At 46.4% G+C, this 21,001-nt stretch overlaps 1 protein-coding gene across 1 annotated transcript in view; it reads left to right on the plus strand.

Moving 5' to 3' along the window:
- The window catches only part of SLC38A12 (solute carrier family 38 member 12), a 598,547-nt gene that overhangs the window by 153,939 nt on the left and 423,607 nt on the right, over positions 1-21,001 (plus strand). The window contains exons 5-6 of the mRNA XM_078654475.1: positions 8,900-8,990; positions 11,934-12,014. Coding sequence (XP_078510601.1) covers positions 8,900-8,990; positions 11,934-12,014 — 172 coding nt within the window. The remainder of the gene's footprint in view (positions 1-8,899; positions 8,991-11,933; positions 12,015-21,001) is intronic.

Raw genomic sequence — 21,001 nt, forward strand, 5'->3', positions numbered from 1 at the left:
TCTCCTCGTTTCTTTAAGGAATCGTCGGATCAACAATTTGGCTTAGGGGGAAGATCGGATTGCAGACAGGGTGAGTCCAGGCAACAAAGGCGAGACCCGCAAAACCAGTTTGATGTACAAGTCAAACAGGAGGAACCACTTCAGTATTGTGCTCCGTTTCAGAAGAAGAAAGTTGCTGCTTTGACTGCAAAGTATGCCCCAGACGGTGAGAACCCTCCTCCTGGACAGGACTTGGGCGGCAACTCTCCTTGACAGCGCAGTGGAAGTTACCATAGTTTGGCAGACACTCCACCAGCATCTGGAGGCGAAAGCAACTGACACTTTTATTGCTGTTGAAACCGCGGACACCCTCGTGGCTCCCCCTGATGGAATTTCAGATTGAAGGTGATATTACACGCTCAATAAATGCAGTCTTTTGGGACAATTTGACTTCTTACATTTTGCTGCGGAGGCTGATTGGCCTCCCCCGTTTGTCCTCACTTCCTCTAAGGGCGAGGAGGTGATTGTACCATCTTGCTCTCAGTATGTCCCTGAGGAGACTAAACAAGCTTATGCTTCGGAGTGGGCTCTGGCCTTAGCTCCTGATTTGTATCGTAATCAAGCGGGTAGATAGCCACCAAAATGGGTGTCCCATGTGAGATGAACTTCCTTATAAGGGTAATCTTATACTTACAAACCAAATATCAATAAGCACCATTCATACTTATTGCTGTTTAAGCTACAGGAAGGACTCGCAGGAAGGCAAGGCCTGTGTATCCAGATTTTTTTAAATATTGCCTGGCTGCCTGAAGTGTAACAAACATAAAGCAGTCGAGTGACACTCCCAGAAATCACAACTTCCTTAAGGGACGAGGGCTTCATATTTTACCTGGAGAAACTACAAAAAAGGGCACACAGCATTATGGCTGCAAACACATCAAAGTACAATAAACTGGAGGCCCTGTATATACCCAGGTGGGTGCGTATTAATCACTGTCAAAGGTGGCATCCCAGGAGATTTTGGCAAATGAGATGACTCTTGAGGAACCCGGACTTTCAGAATTATGGTGCAGTCAATATACAGATGGAAGCTAAAACGAAAACCTAGAGGATAACTCTGCTTGCGTGACACTTTCCAGTGGCTACATAGCTCATAGCAGCTCAAAATCCTGTGGTATGTGAATGTGGCAACACTTTAATTAACTAAACCTGTTCTTATAAACTGTTTTCTTCACACTTGTTTCAATGAATAGTCACCAAACTTGGAAAAACCCAACTTGGTGAGTAAACCTCTTGACAAAAGCATGTTGTCGAGGTCAGTCGGTAAAAAATTTACTGAATTTGGCCCTAGAAATGACCAGTCGGTCAGATAAATTCAAGCATTCCACACTGCGCCATTTTTGTTTTCCTCAAACAATGTTGTACCATCATGGGATGCATGACACAAAATGGGTTTTTATCTCCTGTGGCTGAAATTATTTAATGCATTGATTCCATCGCTTTATTTGTTGCTATTACTAGGTCAACAACCAATTGTCTGTGAATTCTACAAAATACAAGCAAACAATATGCAATTAGCTGAAGTATTCAAAATAGCAAAGTGCACCTCTGTGTATACTTTCGCATATAACTATTGTTGTAGATGTTGACAGTTCCTATACATGGCAAGTAAATTCAGAGTCTTTGGAAATAGAGTATTTTCAAATCAAGCCCTTCTTCTGTGTGACTAGACTTGCTAAAGAGTTCAAAGCATGCAGATCTTTAAGCAGTGTATGCTAAAAAATAAGTGACTTCGCTGTAGCGCTGTTCTTAGAACTTATTTAGATGCACCTTGTCGCACTCAACTCCCCACCGAGGCATAGGTGTAGCTGTAAATAAAGGATCCAATCTTAATGCAACAACTAAACAAACAATCTGGACATTGGGTGAAATCCAAGAGTGTTCTGTCCCACCCAAGTCTCTCAAAGCCGACGTGGTCTTTTCAGAATATAAAGCTACTTAATTTTGATCCAGATTTTAAAGTATATAACGTATGTAGACATATGAGACATAACAAGTGGCAAAATTGTTGTAGGTTGATTTGTTTTTTTTGACATAGAATACTTTATTGTTTAGTGATGTATATATAATTGTTGGGGGCGGAGCTAGCCGGCGTCTATGGCGGACGCGTAAGAGCGGAGCTCCGCGTCGGCGCCAACTAATATCCGACAAAGATCCTTGCTCAGCGAAGAAATCCCTGTGAAATCGGCAGGAATTGTCGGCCCTACTCTTTCCGCAACTCCGCCTGAAGTTTGGGGACGACCCGCGCTCGGACGAGCCATTTTTCAGCGGCTGCGGGGTGGAGAGCAGCCAGGCCGCGATCCCCGACCTCGCCTGAGAGCCGAGACCGAGCTACGTGACCCGACGTGCGGCTGCGAGGACGAGCAGACCCGGACCCCTCCGGGTCCCGGTGACGGCGGACCACCCGGACTCAACGCCACTTCCCTGCCACACAGAGTCACCGGCTGGCGGGGGCTCCCGGTGCCGTGGGACCCGGAAAACACCCCTGGGCTGACTGCGGAGGAGGCGGGGATCTACGCGGCGCTGGCCGTGCCCTGACGCGGCGCCATTGCCCGGGCCCAGACTGGACTAGAGGGCGGCCGGGAACCGTCTCAGCCGGCACCCCGGTGGTGCCTAACACGCTTCTACGACCCAGCGGCAAACCCACGCGCTCCACGAGGGCTACGTGAACACCCGCGGCACCCCCCACCGGAGTCTGGGAAACGCGACGATGGTGAAGGGGGACAGGACACAGTCGAAGCTGACGTTCGACCAGCGCCGGCAGAAAGGCCCAGACCCTCCGGCCTCCCAATCGCCAGGAGCGACCGGCGGCCCGGGCTCCTCGCTCTGCGCGGAAATAAAAGGCATGCTCTCGACCATGGAGAAGGGCCTGCAGGAAGGTATGTCGGCCATAGGTAACAAGATCGACGCCCTGGCGTACCGCATGGACCGCATGACCGAGAGGGTGGATAAACATGCGGAACGACTCGACATGGCCGAACGCAGACTAACTGAGGCTGAAGAGGCGCAGATGGAGTGGGGCGCTGACCGAAAGCAGTTTGGCCGCCTGCTGCAGGTGATACAGGAAAAGTCGGAGGACTTGGAGGCGCGCTCAAGGCGATCCAACATACGAATAACGGGTGTGGCCGAGACGACCCAGACGGGTAAGATGGAACTTTTTGTTGAAATGTTGCTTAAGACACTCTTGGGAGACGACATCTTTTCCCCCATGTTCATTGTTGAGCGCGCCCATCGCACCCTTGGACCTAGGCCGCCCCCGGGCGCTAACCCCAGGCCGATAATTGCGAAATTATTGAACTACAGGGACAGGGACACGGCGCTCCGCGTGGCCCGCGAGAAGGGGTCACTGCAGCACGAGGGGATGAACATATCGTTGTACCCTGATTTCACCTCCAAAGTGCAGGAAGAACGACGGCGATTTGTCCCGTACAAGCAACAACTGAGGGACCTTGGCCTGGACTACGCCATGTTATACCCGGCGCGGCTGCGCATTAACCGACAGGGACGCTCTCATTTCTTCACGGATCCCAAAGAACTACAAAAATCCCTGAAGGTGTGGATGAGGGAGAACAGAGGGGACCCGGACGCGCATACAGCGGACAAATCGAGAGCGGAGGACCTGGAGGAACAAGACTGAGGAGCGATGGTGCTCCCATGGACACACCGGCAGGCCGCGGCTTCAGGGGCGCACGTGGCGCCACTCCACTTTGCATGTTATGTTCCCCCCGCTCAGTCAGACCTTTGAGATATTTGGACTCCCTGATAGCCACAGAGCGGGGGAGGCTCGAGTGATCCGACTGGGTGCCCCTGAGCCCCCGCACTTGCGGCACGCGGCCGTCCTAGATGGCTCAACTCCCCTGGATCCGCTCACGATACAGGTCAGAGGCGGCTGGAGGGACGGGAGGGGGGGGGCTCGGACAGAGAGCCGAAACTTGTTATGCACGCCTTACTTGCTGAGCTACGCCTATAGGGCGCTGGCGTGAGGGCTACGTATGTACATTGCACGGAGATCCAGGTGGGACACTGGACGTCGGACAGTACGAGTAGGCTACCTCTGCCCCAGCGCTGCCAGCTGTGACGGCTCAGATTGGGCCAGTTTGTGGTGTTGGAGAATGGGATTGCTAGAGGGTGGGGGGGGGGGACACTGGGGATTCGGTCACACCAGGTTGGGGTCGGTTGACTGTGGGAGGTGGGTGGGGGTTCTTGTTCTGGAGTTCGGGATGTTTGGGGGGGGGTCTCTAATGTGCTCTGCTATGTTCTATTCCCTGGAGGAGACCGATGGTGTGGGCGCAAGTGGGAGGGTGGAATGTTTACTGCTGATGCTCATTTTGTGTTACCACTTTTCTAATGGCTGAAGAGATAATAGGGGAGCCACGGCCTGACACTGATACTCTAACTGCGTTGACGTGGAATGTAAGGGGGTTGAACGACTACCGGAAACTCCGCAAGGTGCTGCACTACCTCCAACGACACCATGTGGACCTGGCTCTGTTACAGGAGACGCACCTACCCAACACTAGTAAAATGCTCGCACATAGAGGTCTTCAGGGCAACTCCACTTATGCGGGCTTCACCTCACACGCTAGGGGAGTCCTCACGTGGGTAAATCCTAAATCTAAACTTTCACTCACGCTACTCAGGGCGGACCCGGAGGGCCGATTTGTGTTGAGCAAATGCACGGGTAAGGGACATAATCTTCTGATCATGAATGTGTATGGCCCGAATTATGACTCCCCAGAGTTTTATGCGGCGCTGGCGGGACACTGTGCTGAATGGCCCACAGATAAACAGATTTGGGGGGGGGACTTTAATTTCACCTTTAACCCTGAACTTGATAGATCGGGGGGACCCCCCAGGCGCCCGGCAGCGGCAGCGCATCAAATGCAAGCCGAAATGGTGAGACTGGGGCTGGCGGATGTCTGGAGGGAGCGGCATAGCGCGAGGGGGGGTTACACACACTATTCAGCGTACCACGACCTCCACACTAGGATTGACTACTGGCTCTCCCCTATTACACTACTGACGACGGTAAGGGACTGCAGAGTTCTCCCGCGGACGCTGTCTGACCACTCCCCCATACTGCTGGTCCTGAACACACCGCAACCCAGAATCCCCCCGTTCACGTGGCGCTTCCCACCGTACTCTCTGTTAGATGAGGCCTTCAGGGCAGAACTAGGGGAGGACATAGACACGTTCTTTTCCAGTAACGTAGGAACGGTGGATAGCTTCGGCACGGTTTGGGAAACCTTTAAGGTCTATGTTCGGGGCGTCGTCATGGCCAAGCATTCCAGTGTCCTCAGGGCTATCAGGAGCAGACTGTCACTGCTCGAGGGGCGAATTGCGGATTGTGAACGCCAACGACTGACTGACCCGTCCCCGGCGGGGGAAGAGGAGTTGCGGGGGCTCCTGACAGAGTTCCACGAGGAGGCGGACAGAGAGGTCAGGCACCTGGGGAAATACGCAACGGCCCGCGCATACGGTGAGGGCGACCGGCCGGGTTCTCTGCTAGCCGGGATTATGAAGGGGGCCAGGCGCCGCCAGGGTGTCACTGAATTGCGCTCCACGGACGGGGAAACACTGACGTCGCAGGGAGATATTCTGGCAGAATTCAAAGGGTTCTACCAAGACCTGTACACCAGCAAGATCTCGGAGATGGAGAGCCACATAGACAATTACTTAGACCACATCAAAATGCCGTTCTTAGAGAACTGGCAAAGGGAATTCCTGATGTCCCCTATCCTCCGAGAGGAGATAGCGGACGCTCTAGACGGCATGAGGCCAGGCAGTGCGCCAGGAATCGATGGCTTGACCGTCGCCTTTTATAAGGCGTATAAGGACAAGCTGCTCCCCTATCTCTCCACCCTCTTTGCTGAGATCTGCGAGTGTGGTGTGATGCCCACTTCTATGAGAGAAGCACTCATAGTGACGATTTTGAAACCGGGCAAGCCGCCGGACCTCCCGGGGTCCTACCGCCCCTTGTCCCTTATAAACGTTGATGCGAAGCTGTACGCTAAGGTACTGGCAAACAGACTGGCGCTCGTCGCCCCGGAATTGGTAGCCCCAGAACAGGCGGGTTTCATCCCTACCAGAAACCTCACGTATAACATCAGAACGGTTTTGGGTGCCATCCAACACACCAAACAGGACACCAAGGCGATCGCTGTCTTCCTGGATATGGAGAAAGCGTTCGACTCTGTGGAGTGGACGTTCATGCGCAAAGTCCTCAGGAAACTGGGTCTGGGGGATGTTTTCCTCCAACTCCTCGGCGCGCTCTATCACCTACCCACTGCGAGAGTTCGGCTGGGTGATGCCGTTTCGGAGGCGTTCACTGTGAGCCGTGGCACGAGACAGGGCTGCCCCCTCTCGCCGCTGCTGTATGCGCTGGTCGCGGAACCGCTGGCTTGCGCGATGCGGGAATACCACTCCTTCGAAGCCATCAGCTACCCTACCTACAAGATTGGTGTCTCCACATATGCGGATGACACGTTGTTGTACGTAAGGGACCCGGTGAACAACCTCTCATCGGTCCTGCGGGAGGTGGTGCAGTTTGGGGCCCTCTCGGGACTGAAGGTGAACTGGCCAAAGTCAGTGGCTTTCCCTCTGACCCCTGTTACTGACCCCTTCGAGATGGACTACCCACTACAATGGTCCACGGACCCGGTCCGGTACCTGGGTATAATGATACACACGGACCCGGACACAGTGTTACGCGCAAACTACGGTGTTGCATATAGTAAACTGGCTGACGACGTGGAGCTCTGGATCAAGCTACCGCTGTCTTTAATGGGCCGCATAGCCCTGATGAAGATGGTGGTCCTCCCTAGATTTTTGTTCCTCTTCACTAACCTCCCGATTGTCCTCTCCAGGGCTTTCTTCACGTCCTTAAACAAACTCCTTATTAGGCTCGCCTGGGCCGGGAAACAACCTAGAATACAATGGAAGGTGCTTCAGCTCCCATACGAGCAAGGGGGGCTGGCCGCCCCAGATCTTGAACGCTACTACAGGATAGCGCAGGCCTCTCATCTCCATACCTGGATACACGGTGACCCGGATATTCCGCATGTGATTCTGGAGCGCCTTTTTGCTGCCCCTACTCCACTCCCGGCGACTATCTGTAGCCCTAGCGACCGCAGAGTGGGTGCATTGGATTCCATCCGTTCCACTAACCACGCTTGGAACTCCATAATACAGAGGCAGGATAAGATACTACTGTACGCTCCTAATTTGCCAATACATTGGGTCCTTTGGCTCCCTACCTTGGCGGAACCTGGTGTACACAAAGCCCTAGCTGATCTAGGGGCGCACACGCTGGGGGACCTTTTCCAACATGGCAAGGTTAAGACGTGGGATCAGCTGGTGCGGGGGCTTGACCGCCCCTCCCTGCTCCACCGCTTCCAGTATCACAGGGTGCGTAGCGCCCTACTGGACTTTTTAGGCCCCGATATGGAGGAACCTCCGGTGATACTAGAGCTAGAGTATGTCATTCGCACAGAGTCCCAGAGGAAGCTTACTTCTAAGCTTTACAGTATGGGGCACGCTCACACAGCACTGCAATACACGAGGGCGCGATTGGCCTGGCAGACCGATTTAGACATGCACATAGACGATGGGATGTGGACGTACTGCTGCGCGGCCACTAGGCGGATCTCGCTGAATGGGAGACACCGCCTTCTTCATTTCAAATTCCTGCAACGAGTATATTATACACCTGAAAGATTGCATCGCTATGGGCTCCGCGACTCTCCCCGATGCGAGAGGTGCCGCGCCCCAGTGGCGGACTTCATGCACGTGGCCTGGCTATGCCCGGGAATCAGTAAGTTCTGGACGTCTATTTTTTCGGAATTGAGCACAATAACGGAACAGGAGTTGGACGCTGACCCGGCACTCGCTCTGCTGGGTTATACGAGGGACGTGCCGGCGCCGGTGCGCAAACTGGTCAGCATGGGCATGCTACTTGCCAAACGGGTCGTGGCCTCCTGTTGGATGAGGGGCCCGCTCCCGACACTCAAGCGGTGGGCTCGCGACATGCTGTACTGTAACACGCAGGCGGAGACATATAGCGAATTGCTCCCTCCCCGTAGCCGCCCCAAAAACTTCTGGGAACTCTATCGCACCTATCTCTACTCCAGGATGGACGACGACGTTTTGGCCTCGGGAGAGGAGGAGGGTCGGGAGGGCGCAGCGAACGTAGATCCCCCCCCTGATCCTAACGACAATTCCGCTTGCTAGATAAGCGCTACAGGGTTGGGTAGAAGTTCGGCCACTCCCAGTCAAGCGGGACCACACACGCACTTGGGCGCTCAGCCGGGGCTGCACGACACCACTCCACACACCTCTCCAACAGATTGCACCTTACACCACAGGGAACATGCAGACTAGGGGCCGGTTACTAGAGGGTGGGGGTGGGAGTTGGGCTGTTAGTTGGGAGAAAATGTAAAATTTTATAGATATGTCTACTATGCACGGAGCACGTTGCTATACCACTGACATACCATCCTGGGTCCTCACCGATCGGCTTGTACACTGGACAACTCCAAGCTAGGAGCTTCTTCTTGGTACCCTTGATGTAAACACTACTGTTACGATGTTAAGAAGACTTGGCTTATTGCCGGCCCGAGAAGGGATGTAGGTGAAGGGCCCTGTTTGCAATGTAATGTGCTATTGTTTGATGAATAAATAAATTAAAAAAAAAAAAAAATGTATATATAATTGTTAGCCATGCTTGGGTGTATCTACAGGGAAAATATCTTATAAACTATAATCGAATTGAATTGCCTTTTAGCCCACTTACCATTAATAAATGAAGAAACATGTCAAGCTGTAGGTCTGAAAACACAACACTTTTTATTCACTTCTTTAGAATGATGGCTCCTCTTCGGACTACTCGGACAATGAGGATCAGGTCCAGGCTGGGCCTGAGCGATCAGAGTCGAGACCCATCCTTTCTGTGCGTGAGTATTCAGCACACAAGGCAGTGTCAGCCTGTGGGACAGTGTGTGTCTCTGCTGATGTGCAGGACAAACTGTGCAAGCCTTTAAGTGTGAGACTAAAATTGCATGGGCATATTGAGAGAAAAGAAAAACTACTCTGTGGCTGTGAGCAGGAGTATCTGAGTGGATCTGTTCTCACAACAACACAGACTTCATATGTATATGTCAGGCACATGATAGGAAGTGAGAGTCTCTTGTGAGTAGACAGAGAGCATTATGAGTTTGTCAAAGGGCAGGACAATCTGCATGATTTTATGCCAAGGGGCATTCTATGTAAGTGAGCTGCTTAACTAACCTTTTGGAAAACAATTCTGGCTGGGTGGCAGCAGCCACATACCTTGTAAATAAGAGGTCATATTTCCTTAGGTCTACTAGTCCAGTTGACTCTGGTATATAATGGTGATGGATCACCTGAGGATGGGATGATACCATGGGGTATGCACATTCTCATGGTGAAGGATGATGCTGCAATAGATGGAGGTTGGATCACTGTCAAATTTACTTAATCTAAATGAGCAAGATGTTCTATTTACACTCTGCTTAAACCTCATTCACAATAGTGAGTGAAAGGCTCTAAAATACTGTCGCTTGAAAAATCTGAGCTCAGATAGAAATAATTTCATTTAGTTCACTATGTTCTATTCTGGTAATCATCAAACCTCTGGGGCTCCCGATCAGTACTGCCTAGAACTCAAAGGTCAGGTACCCCGTAAAATCTAAAGAACCTAACTGATTTCAGTCCAGTTATTTGTTCCATTTTAAGATAGAATGTATTTCTATTTGAGAAAAGTATGTTGTTGAGTTATTCAAAGCAGAAGAAAAATGAAAGATTAAACATATTGTAACATAGTTCCTTTAAGTGCAGCCTTAACATGCCAAAAATTCTCCTAGGGAGTCTGCGGATAACTATAATTTGAAGCTTGACAGACATCACCTGTGAAGGGGAAAAAAGGAACACTTACCTTAAAAGTTTTTCTCTTTTTTCCTTGGTGTGGGTATCTCTAAGGTATATCAGAATAAGTGGTAGGATGCACACCATGTTTAAACCAAAGTTTGCAAAATGCTCCAAGTCAACTTTTTGCATGCAATCTCGGCTTATGCTCTGCCCCAAAGCGCATCAAAATTTCACAAAACTGACTGGTGCGCCGCCGCGCACCACCCAAGATGCACAGCCACACAAACAAGAGTCTAATTTAGTCCAAGTAATCCATAGTGATCAAAATCTAATCCACATTCTTCAATGTTTTCCAAATTCATACGGAGGTAACATGATTCCAGTCTTCAGACTGAAATGCCCTTTCAGGCTTCTTTCCACAGCACGTCGGAATTCATTTTTCATCCTGAATAACCAAACTGTTGTACCCAATGCATTTCAAGCTGTAATGCCGTTCCTCGGGGGTAACTACAATGTACAAAGAGACCTGTGAGCAACCAGCAATAATCTTCTGACCATACCGATACATGCAGAGTTAAAAACTAAATATTTATGCTATATATCAAAAACTTGTGCAAAACCACCACTAACCTATACGAAAGATAATTGCTTTTGTGATTGAAAAAAAGTATCTTTTTTTTTGTATGCGTTAGTAGTGGTGTTGCACACTTTTTTGAAATACAGTATAAATATTTAGTATAGTTATGGTCACGAGATTATTGCTGTTTACTCATGTTTTTCTTTGTACGTTGTAGTTACCCTTGAGGAAGGGCCTTCCAGCCCGAAACGTATTGGGTACATCAGTTTGGTTCCTCAGGATGAAAAATCAATTACAACATGCTGTGGAAAGAAGTGTGGATGGGCATTTCTTTTGCCTTTGAAGATTGGAATCATGTTGCCTCCTTATGAATTTTGAAAACATTGAACAATATGGATACAATTTTGATCACTATGAATTACTTGGACTAAATAACTCTTATTTTGTGTGGCTGTGCATCTTAAATCAAGAGCTTAGGGATCTGGCTGGACGAGGGTCTCAACTTTTCCACCCAAGCGAGGAAAACGGCTGGAACTTGCTATGGTCTTTTACGGACCTCTAGAAAAATCCTCCCTCTGCTCCCAGCCAAATCCCAAAAATTATGGATTCAGGGCCTTGTGATGTCCCGATTGGACTATGGTAACGCCCTGTATTTAGGGGCCCCTAACAAGGTACTGGCAAAACTCCAGACTGTGCAAAACACCGCTGCCCGTCTTCTCACGGGGACACACAGCCGTTGCTCAGCCAAACCAGCCCTTAAATCACTGCATTGGCTGCCTATCCAAGAAAGGGTGCATATTAAAGCCCTTTGTACCACCCATAAAATTTTGCACAGAACAGCCCCACCCATACTAAAGGACCTTATCGCCCCACACAAAACTAGCAGAACCCTTCGTTCTTCACTCGCAAATTTGGCAGCAGTGCCCAGAATTAGGAAAGCCCGCTCTGGAGGCCGACTATTCTCATACAATGCCTCCAAATTGTGGAACCAACTCCCCCCCCAGACATCCGAGCTCAGCCCAACCTTCTTCCATTTCGTAAGGCACTTAAGACATGGTTGTTTCCTTAAATCCATTTCCCTCTTAATCTCCTCTGATCTATCACTAGCGCTGGGACGCTCAAGGGCAGCCATGCGCTCTAGAAATCTGTAAAATAAATAACATAAATAAATAAATACGCGACGGCACACCAGTCAGTTCCAGGTATCTCTGTGGTGCCATACTTCGATGGCAGTCTAAGCATGTTTACCCCTCCCATGCTCGAGTATTTGCAAGATGTTTGGCACACAGCACTTTCCATTAGTTCACGCTAATTGCATTTTGTGCACCAGATATTTGGCTAGTTCTAAGGTTCTTGGATAATAGGAAGCGGTCATATAATGAATATTATTGTGATAGGAATTTTAATTCTGTTTTTGTTTTGTAATACACAGAACAACGTGGATCGGTAGATTCTTTTGCGATTGTGGAGCGTGTGGAGATGGGTCAGATGGCCTCGTTGTTCTTTAACAAAGGTATGGATAAGTTCTGACACATCATCACCACATTGTCTTCAGATTAGAAGCTGCAAGCATGCAACCTCCCCACTGTACCAATGAGGCAAATGCACACTGTCCTGTGTCTTATTTTATCAGCGCATATTTCTTAAAATGGCACAAAGATACCCATTATAGCTGTCTGCAACTAGTTAACAAGTTTCCGTATGTTGTTTAAAGTGTCTGAATTAACACTATTCTTCAATGTAAAGGGGGCCCTGGTAGTTAACACCAGTGCAAATGGAACATTGGGTACTAGAAGCTCAAACAGATGCTCATTGTAAGGGGCACTTAAATAAAAAACATTTCTATGTGTCATTTACGCTATGCCCAACATTTGTTTTTTTAACATTTGGTCCCCTAATACTTTGATCCCTCTGCATCAGAAGAATATTTAGGTTCAAGTTTCAGCGTTAGCTATGTTATCAGTTTGAACAATAAGAGTGTTTTCTGATTGATACTTCTTCCCACAGATTCCTCACCAAAAGAATTTCCTGTAGGCACCAGACTTGATTTAGGAAAAGTTTTGCCCATGGCACCACTCAACTACCATCAGCCATCTTGGATGAGATGAAATGAGGTTATCGATGCCTCTGTCTGGTGTGCTGGCTTTTTCTTCCCATGTCTCTTCAACATCTTTTCATTAGGCAGGGTAGCTCTATCGGTGACTAGGTTAGAGGTCACCTACGAAGGTCTTGGATTTAGTCCTTTTTTGATGCTGTTGTAAGAAGATGTCTTTATTGGACCTCCACACAAAATCTGCATGTGGTTTCTAGGATCCAAAGCAAACACAAGGAGATGATGGATGGAGTGCTGAAACTTTCCAAATACTCACCCGGTTGAATCCATCATCATTCTTTAGCTCACTTTGCCACCACAGTTCAGACACAGCTATATGCAAATCAGTCTTGTGTGCCTCATAGGAACAGTCCAGCCCGAACTGCCAAGCCATCTCTTCCCTGGACCGGAAACAAACATCCTGGGACCGGTTTCAAGCTAACAGCCCTCTTCAGCCAGGCTAGCTTGAATCCAGTGGCTAAGTGAGCAAGGGACCCACGTCTGGGCACAAGGAGATGATTTTCATCATCATTCTAGGATCCAACTAAGATGCATCTTCTTGCAACTCTTGATCTTGAGTACAGTCACATCATCAAGATGGTTTTGCTAATCACCTCAGTGACACTACAGTGATTTCCCTGTCCCCTCCTTCAGGTACGTCACCAGACAGGGAATGATGACCCAAGGGAATTTCTTGCAAGAAGCACACAAAAAATCATGATCAGAAGGCGTTCTCTTCTTCCTCAAGGTAATGTCTCGCTCCTTCAATGTTTCAAGACACAACACAGGTATCTTCCTCGTCAATAGAGCCTATTCTGAATCTCAGGAAATTTAAGATGGAGTTCCAAATTCATCAACAGACCCTTCTCAGGGTCCTACCCTGACTCTTTTCCCAATGCTCCACCGGAGCATGATTCTAAAATGCATAACTGTTTGAGTTAAACAGTCTTTGCCCTAGGCCGATTGCTCTATGCACTATTAACACCTTGTGGAAATTTGCTGAAATGCCTTGATTAAGCTTCCTAACACCATAAAATAGCCCTTCTTGGTCAGACAGTGGTATGATCACCTTCAAACATATCTTGAAGTGTTGCCTGAATTCTGGAAAAACAGTGGCTTGATCCATGGCAGCAGAAGTTACCTTACCTGGTGTTTCTGGATGCTCTCCACGTGTGCTTTTGAGTTGTCCAAGTAGTGCTTCAATTGCGAGCTGATCTTTTGTGAGAAGGCAGACTTCTCCTTGGAACCTTTCAAGAAAAGTTGCACCGCTGTGCACTTCCTGGGCACGGCCTTCGCAGTGAAACAGCGCCACCAGAAATGTCATTGTTTTGGGGCTTCTCCAAGGACAACCCCAATGGCAACTTTTCCAGCAGGACCAGGCCCCAAACCCGCAGCTCTGTCACTCCTTTTGGCGCATCAGTGCACCTAAGGAACTCCAAAATCACCTGCAGAAGCACCTGCAGTCTTCCGCCTCAAAACCTCTTTAGATCCTTACCAATCTACTTTAGACATTCATCACTGGGGGACAATAATGATGAATCTCTGGATACTCCAACTATTCAGCAAGGGATATGCCCTCACCTTTCTGTCCGCTGTTACGAATCAGACTTTTTCTGAAAGGAAATGCTCCTAGGAATGTGCCTCATTTTTGCAGGCTAAGGTTCTTGCACTGTTAAGCAGATGCCACAAATGCGATGCCCTTAGGCGAGAGGGACACGGCTCTAATGCCAGTCTTTGAAACATTATGGCAGCTAATGAACATTTTACTCCCTTTATTTCTTGGTCTTCCAGAAGGATGGAGGTCTCTGTCCAATCTGGATGGCTTTTGCATCTTTCCATTTATCAAGCCAAGTTCAAATTTCTGTCCTTGATTCATTGTCAGTTGGCCCTCAATCTAGAGGGTTAGCAGACGCTCTTGGGCCTTTGTTGGTGTCTCAAGACCTCCATATTGCTTTGTCCCATCTTCCGATCTTCCCCCAACATAGGCTTTATCTCCTCTTCACAGTGGAGTTGTTTTTCTTTTGTTGGGGCCAATGTTGAGCAGGAGAGCTAGAACGGGCATTGGTTTCATCTTCAGGGATGCACAAATGGTGGTCCCAAGAGAAGCATTAAAGCTCAAAGACTTCGCCCTAGACTGTGAGTACTTCAAAATGCAGATTTGACAGCTTCAGTGTTCAGAGCATTCAAAATCATATGTGTCATCATTCCCACAACGTATTCTGAAAATCCAAACTCCATTGAAGGATTCATTATTTTGCAAAGCTGAAACCTCAAAAGTGGCAAATGACGTTTGAGAAAGGCTCATGCTTTGGCACCCTATATTTTAGCACTGAGTAGTTCAATAACCGAAAAATATCTGCTAAAGCTCACACTAGTTACATTTTAGCATGCCTTGACGGCTTTGAAGATTCTTGTAATAACAAAGTAAGTTTTTAGACCATTGCACAAGCTGTCTGTCACTACAATGATCTCAGTGCTGCTGAGACTTCCTTTTGCTTCAGGCGATGATAAGCAATGAAGAGCTTGTAGCACTTATGTTTTTAGAGGCTGTAAACCATTAAATCACCAGTGTACTAAGAAAGCACCAAGCTCAGTTGTTCAGCCAACCACAATAACTAATCACACAAGACAATGTTCAAAGTTTATGAAAGAGGGTGACTTGTAAAGAGTTGGAAGGCAGTTAAGGCCAGACGTTGGTTCATAGGGGACTGCAGCAAATGGAGCTCCTGGCTTCCCCCAGTTCCTAATCAATTTCTAGGCTCAGTGAACTGTACCCTGCTACATGACTCTTGGATTCATGGGCTTTCCAAACCATGGTCCAGTGAGATTTTGTAGACCCAGGACAATTGTTCCCATATGTGCTTGTTAAACTGGGAACTTTGGCAATCTGTTTTCTAAATTACCAGTGGCCTTATTCCTGTTTTTCTTGCAGCCGGGGTTAACAAATTTTAAGGTTAAGTCTAAACTTGACTGTGTGCTGCATTCTAAGGGCTCAAGAGCATGTGTAACTTTCTTTGTAACCACGAGAAGCTTGGACCAAGCATCTCTGGGCATTGACGAAAGTAGCCTATTCTGGAAGTGCACAGCTCTGCATGGCAAAGTTTGTCCCAGCTGTCTACAAAGAGGGACCGACGCATGATCCAAACTAGTACTATGATGTTACGAAGTGGCAATTTGCTCATTTTTGGAGCATTAATGAGGCTTGTTTTTTTAAACATTACTTAAATAAATTAGCATATTAGCATGTAATGATATCACAGAAGTTGAACACCGTCCATAGAGATTCCAACAAAAGATACTCCTGGTTTTCATCTCACATTCAAAACTCTTAAACTTTCACAGCCTTCAGTTGGCGTCAGACATATGACCAAACTAAATCATGAACAAATACAAGCCGAGTCACAGACAGAAACAGCTAATGCCTCAGATTAAGTTTTTTGTCTCCAACAAGAAATATCACAGAATTAGCAGACAGCTTTCAGTCATGCAGAGGTGCAGTACCACGCTTGCAGCATTTTAAAATAACAAAATGTCAGCCTTGCCTTTATAGAGTCCCTTGTTGTAAGCAAGTAGGAAGAAGTCCAGGTCTCAAGGGACATTTGCCCCTGCTGTTACCCTGTGAGGATACCCAGTCTAGTTTGAGCAGGGACCAATGTTTAGTGTAGGCTCTATATCGGCGAGTGAGACCTGTAGAGTATATGGGGGAGATTGAACTTGAAAAGCAAAAAAATAAAGCGGAAAGGTTTGTAGGGGAACAATTCCTGTAGCAGAGCTGTTCAATGCAGTGCACGATCCCACTGCAGTTCCATTAATAGCACCCAAGCATTTGAAATCTGTGTTTCCCACATAAATGAGCAGTTCAGATCCTCTTTTAACCTTTCAGGGACACAGAACAAATACAGATAAATATTTGTAGTACAGCCCTCATCACTAAATAATGAAATCGAGCCAACATCAAACACATTGTTAAGAGGGATCCTTTTTTGCCGCACTGTTAGAAAAGTATTTACAACAAGGCCAGGCAACAAATTTAATTGGCGCAGGATTCTCTTGGATCTGTTGATTGTGCAGTGCTGTGTCCTTATTGGGAACATTTTAACTTCCATCCTCTCAAATGACTCTGAACATATATGATCATCATACTTTACATTTCTCAAACATTTGCTGTGGAAAAGAGAGCCTTGAGAGTGTGGTGTACAGTCACACACATCTGTCAGACTGGTTTTACAATTGTGACTACAAAATTCAAACCCTAATAACTATTTGTCTCCTAAAAAGCGTGCTTCTCTAAATGCACAAATGTGGTAACATACCGTGCCATTAGTGTCTGATTGTTTATAGAGAAGTTCCAGAGGAAAATATATATTTTAATTCTTTCAAGGTATTGAACGAGAGACAGGTTTGTGAGTACACCTTCTGCAAAGGACCCATTACAGTGAAGTACATTCTGTTATTCACAAAGGCAGATTTAACCAGCACAGTTTGTACAAGATAATTGGTTAGAGCATACATGCAGTAGAAAACATGGCCTGACAGAGCTGCTTGAGAACAGTCGTGTGAGAAACAGGTTGTGCTTTTGGATCCTGATACAACCAAAAGTATGGGGCACTCTTGGCCACAACATCACCATTTAGATAAGCACTTATAAAGTTCTCACACCTAGGAAAATCTTTCACTGAACCCATTTCATTTAAATATAAGATGAGGCATTTGTCTTTTGATTAGTCAGTCTCATATACCCTATTTGTCACTTGTAAGAACTGTCAGGAACACAGAACAAGCTCCAGCTTCTGATCTGCTTACCAATAGAAAATTGGACTTTTGTATAGACTGTATGCAATTCTTTCCTAGTTAGGCACCTGCTGTCAATGTAATGTGAAAGTTTCAGTTTAACATAACATAACAAAATATGGGCTATGTTTTTTGTTTTTATTTGCATCCACCATTATAGCCTTTGCTAGAATTGGATAATAAAAACCTCAATGTACAGGTGTACTGGAAACACAGCTGGAAACAAGAAAAGCAATTGATGGTTATGGGTAAAAAGGAAATGTTTGAGGCTGACAAATCAAGGATAGATTTGGTGGCAAAGAGAGGATGTGAAATAGCAAACAAAAGCTTGACCAAAGAAAGAAAATCGGAGTTGCAGAATAATAGAGAGCCTTCAACTTAAAGGTTTTAAAGTCCACCTTTTCGTTTCAAACAAATGACTTTGATTCACTGGTTGATCTGCTTGAATAGACTATGCCCAATAAAAAAATTGATGATGCTAATGGCAGTCAGTTGGATGCTAGAAGTCACAGCCGGAGGGTGGCCTGATACATTAATCTGATTGGATAGGCATAAAGTTCAAACAAGAGGTCTATTCAGTTGTTTTTAACAGATGAGACTATTAGCACTTATGTTTTTGTAAGGTAGAGTCCAAGAAGAAGTTTTAATTTTGATGCTGCTTTCTGAAGGCTTGAATACATTCTTGAGAAACTTTGCAGGTTTGCTTCCTTTCTGGGAAATTTCAAGTCTTGTTCCATACAAGGCCTGGACTTACTTTATCCCTAAACTTTGCGAAACCCTCATTCAGCAGAGAAAGTGCAGTCTCTCTCTTTGTAGCCTAAGAGTGATTTGTGATCACTGTTTTTATTCCATTTTCTACCAACAACGAAGCATATTTCGGTGACTCTAAAGTCAGAAGAATTGTTGCTTTGGATTTCAAAGCACTATCCTTTGAGGGTTCTGTCTATTTGTTTCTATTGGAGCACTTTGCAGATTTTGACTGGTTCTTCCTGTCCAACTCACTGTTTGGCTTCTGTCCCATACAATTGCTTGTATCTTCCTCTCTTGTCAAATAGGTTTGAGTGGCATTGCGTAAAGAGTAAAGACTGATTTGTTCAGTGGTGCCAGAAAAAGGCCTACATTAATCAGCTTTGTGGGTAATAGCGAGAAGTCCCTAATGTAGACATGTTTAACATGACCAATGCAGCTTACTCTCTGAATAGAAGTTGATATGTTACTTTTGTCTTAGGTTTTGTTTGAGTGCCATTTGATTTGTTGCCCATTTTTGATGGTGCCCGTGTTGACTTTCATGATTCTTGTCAGTTTGTAAGATTTTGTCAGTAGAGTTTTCATTTGCTAACAGGGTCCCTAATTCTGGTCAACAACTCAGTTGATGTTAGGTTTGTCATTGTGTGGAGGAGTGTCACTGTTTCCTCTCGCACTTTAGAGTACGAGAGGAAACAGTAGTAGCTTTGAGAGACCTCTCTTTCACCCCCAAGCTTAATCAACTCTATATCCCACTACTTCTTGTCAGTATTGAGATCCATTGAGAAAATTGTTATTGTTGTGAACCCTTGAGGATCCTTGGACACCCCAAGAGTGTCTGATTTCATTGTTTCCTAGGTTTTTACTCCATGCAAGGGATGGTGCATGCATGACGTGATAGTGGGCATATTTCAAGACATGCGATTTCCCTTCTGGCTCCGACCAGTTTATTGGCTTCTGGTTGGGCTTCACTGGTATCAATCCTTTTTTCGGTGGTTCTAAATTCTACTTCTGTATGTTCCTCTTTCTAGTCCAAGTCTAACCTTTCAGTTTTGACTCCATTGAGACTGGCTTCATGAAAGTGGTTGTCACCCTGCACCCGCCCAAACCCCTTTCACGATACAATTGCCGATCAGTCCAGCGGCTAATGTATTTTTATTTAGACCTACTGGAGCTGAAATTCCTGGCAACGACTTTTAAATTGCTCCTGAGCTTGATTCAGGAAAATTAAGTGATTGAAGTTGAATTACAGAGGGACTGACTGGCCTCTGTGGGTGGGAAATTGCAGAATCCATTCCACCATGCCTTTCAGTGCAGAGGGCTATTTGGGACCTTCTCTACTCTTTTGCCTTACGGTAGAATATGAGACCAGTAGGGCTTTTGGACCCTTGGGGTGGTGCACTATGGCCGAAGACTCTGCAGCAAGAAAACTGGCAGAGGCGAAACGCTTGAAAGCAAAGGCCACAGGTCAGCCACATTAGCATTAGAAAGTCCATGTCATAGCTCGGGAGCAAAGCTTATCTAGCCATCGGGATGCTTGTTGATTACCACTTGCAGTGTTTTCTGTCTTTTTTGCAGCCACTGCATGATTGGATTAGTAGTGATGATACTGATCTAGGCAATCTCCTGTCAATGGAAAGTTAGAAGTATAGGATGTCAGCCAGTAGTGTCCAAAAAGACTCAGGAAACTGTCCAGTGCTTCTGTCTTCTTCACTGTCTACAAGAACCTTCTGTGGAATTTAACAACAGGTTGTGGGTAGTAGAAAGGAAGAATGCAGTAGTAGTAGTAGCAGCAGCAGCAGTATTAAGGCTGACCTTGATGGTGACTGTTCTTTCTAGTTTTTAGACTCTCTTCTTCCCACGTACACTCCTGCTGAGCCTTCTGTCCTGTGTCAAGTCCACCACACGGGTAGGCTTCTTTTATACAGGGAACTGGGGAAGGGGCTCACTTATGCAAGAAAAGGATGTTCGTTTTGTACAGCACAGACACATACGTGTGTATTGCCCTTCAAACCTTCCTTTAAGCAGTTTCAGATCCACCACTATGAGACAGACTAAACAAAGGTTATGGGTAAAAGAAAACATATAGGTTAGATTAAGAAGTTGGCACTAATAGATGTATATTGTTAGCCTTTTAAAATGGATCATGATTGGCTTCATAGCACTAGGAAAGGGTCACTCTGTTTATGAACATCAGACAGGTTTTCAGGACTACATAACTCCAAACTGGAAGGCAAGGTCTCTGTATAACAGGATTGTACTTTGTTTTCTCAGAAAGATATAATTGATCCTATCCTAGATTTATGCTCTCTCAATAAATGTGCAGAAATAGTGACATTTTGGATTGATCTACACAATAGATTATTATTGTGCAATAGTAAATCAATGTGGGTGCATATATGAACACATTTGGTCATCTTATCTATGGCAGAATGTGGTTTTGTTCCAAAACACTTATGTTGAAAAACAATACCTAATTTCTGATTCAGACATCTCAACTTAATCAAATTATGAGATGGCTTTGGCTTTCTGATTTTACACATTTTTGAGTGCTTACAAATGGACTTCCTGCTTCGTAGCACAGTGTATGGAAGATAATTAGACCGGTATCTCACATTTCTCATATATGTACGCTATTGCAGATTTCAGTAATTGCTGTATTGAATCAAATCCAAAGTAGACTAACACAATACATCTTGTTCTGTAGGTCGTTTATAGAGAAAGAAAGGGTGTGTACTCTTATTTGAGAAGATCATTTCACAATTAGAAGACGCTTGCAACAGAATTTAAAACCGCCTAACCAGGATAGCTTCCTGTATACACCTGGTCTCTTCTGCTCTAATGCCAGTCTTTGGAACATTATGGCAGTTAAT

The sequence above is a fragment of the Lissotriton helveticus genome, chromosome 7 (genome assembly GCF_964261635.1).
Source record: "Lissotriton helveticus chromosome 7, aLisHel1.1, whole genome shotgun sequence".
Taxonomy (NCBI): domain Eukaryota; kingdom Metazoa; phylum Chordata; class Amphibia; order Caudata; family Salamandridae; genus Lissotriton; species Lissotriton helveticus.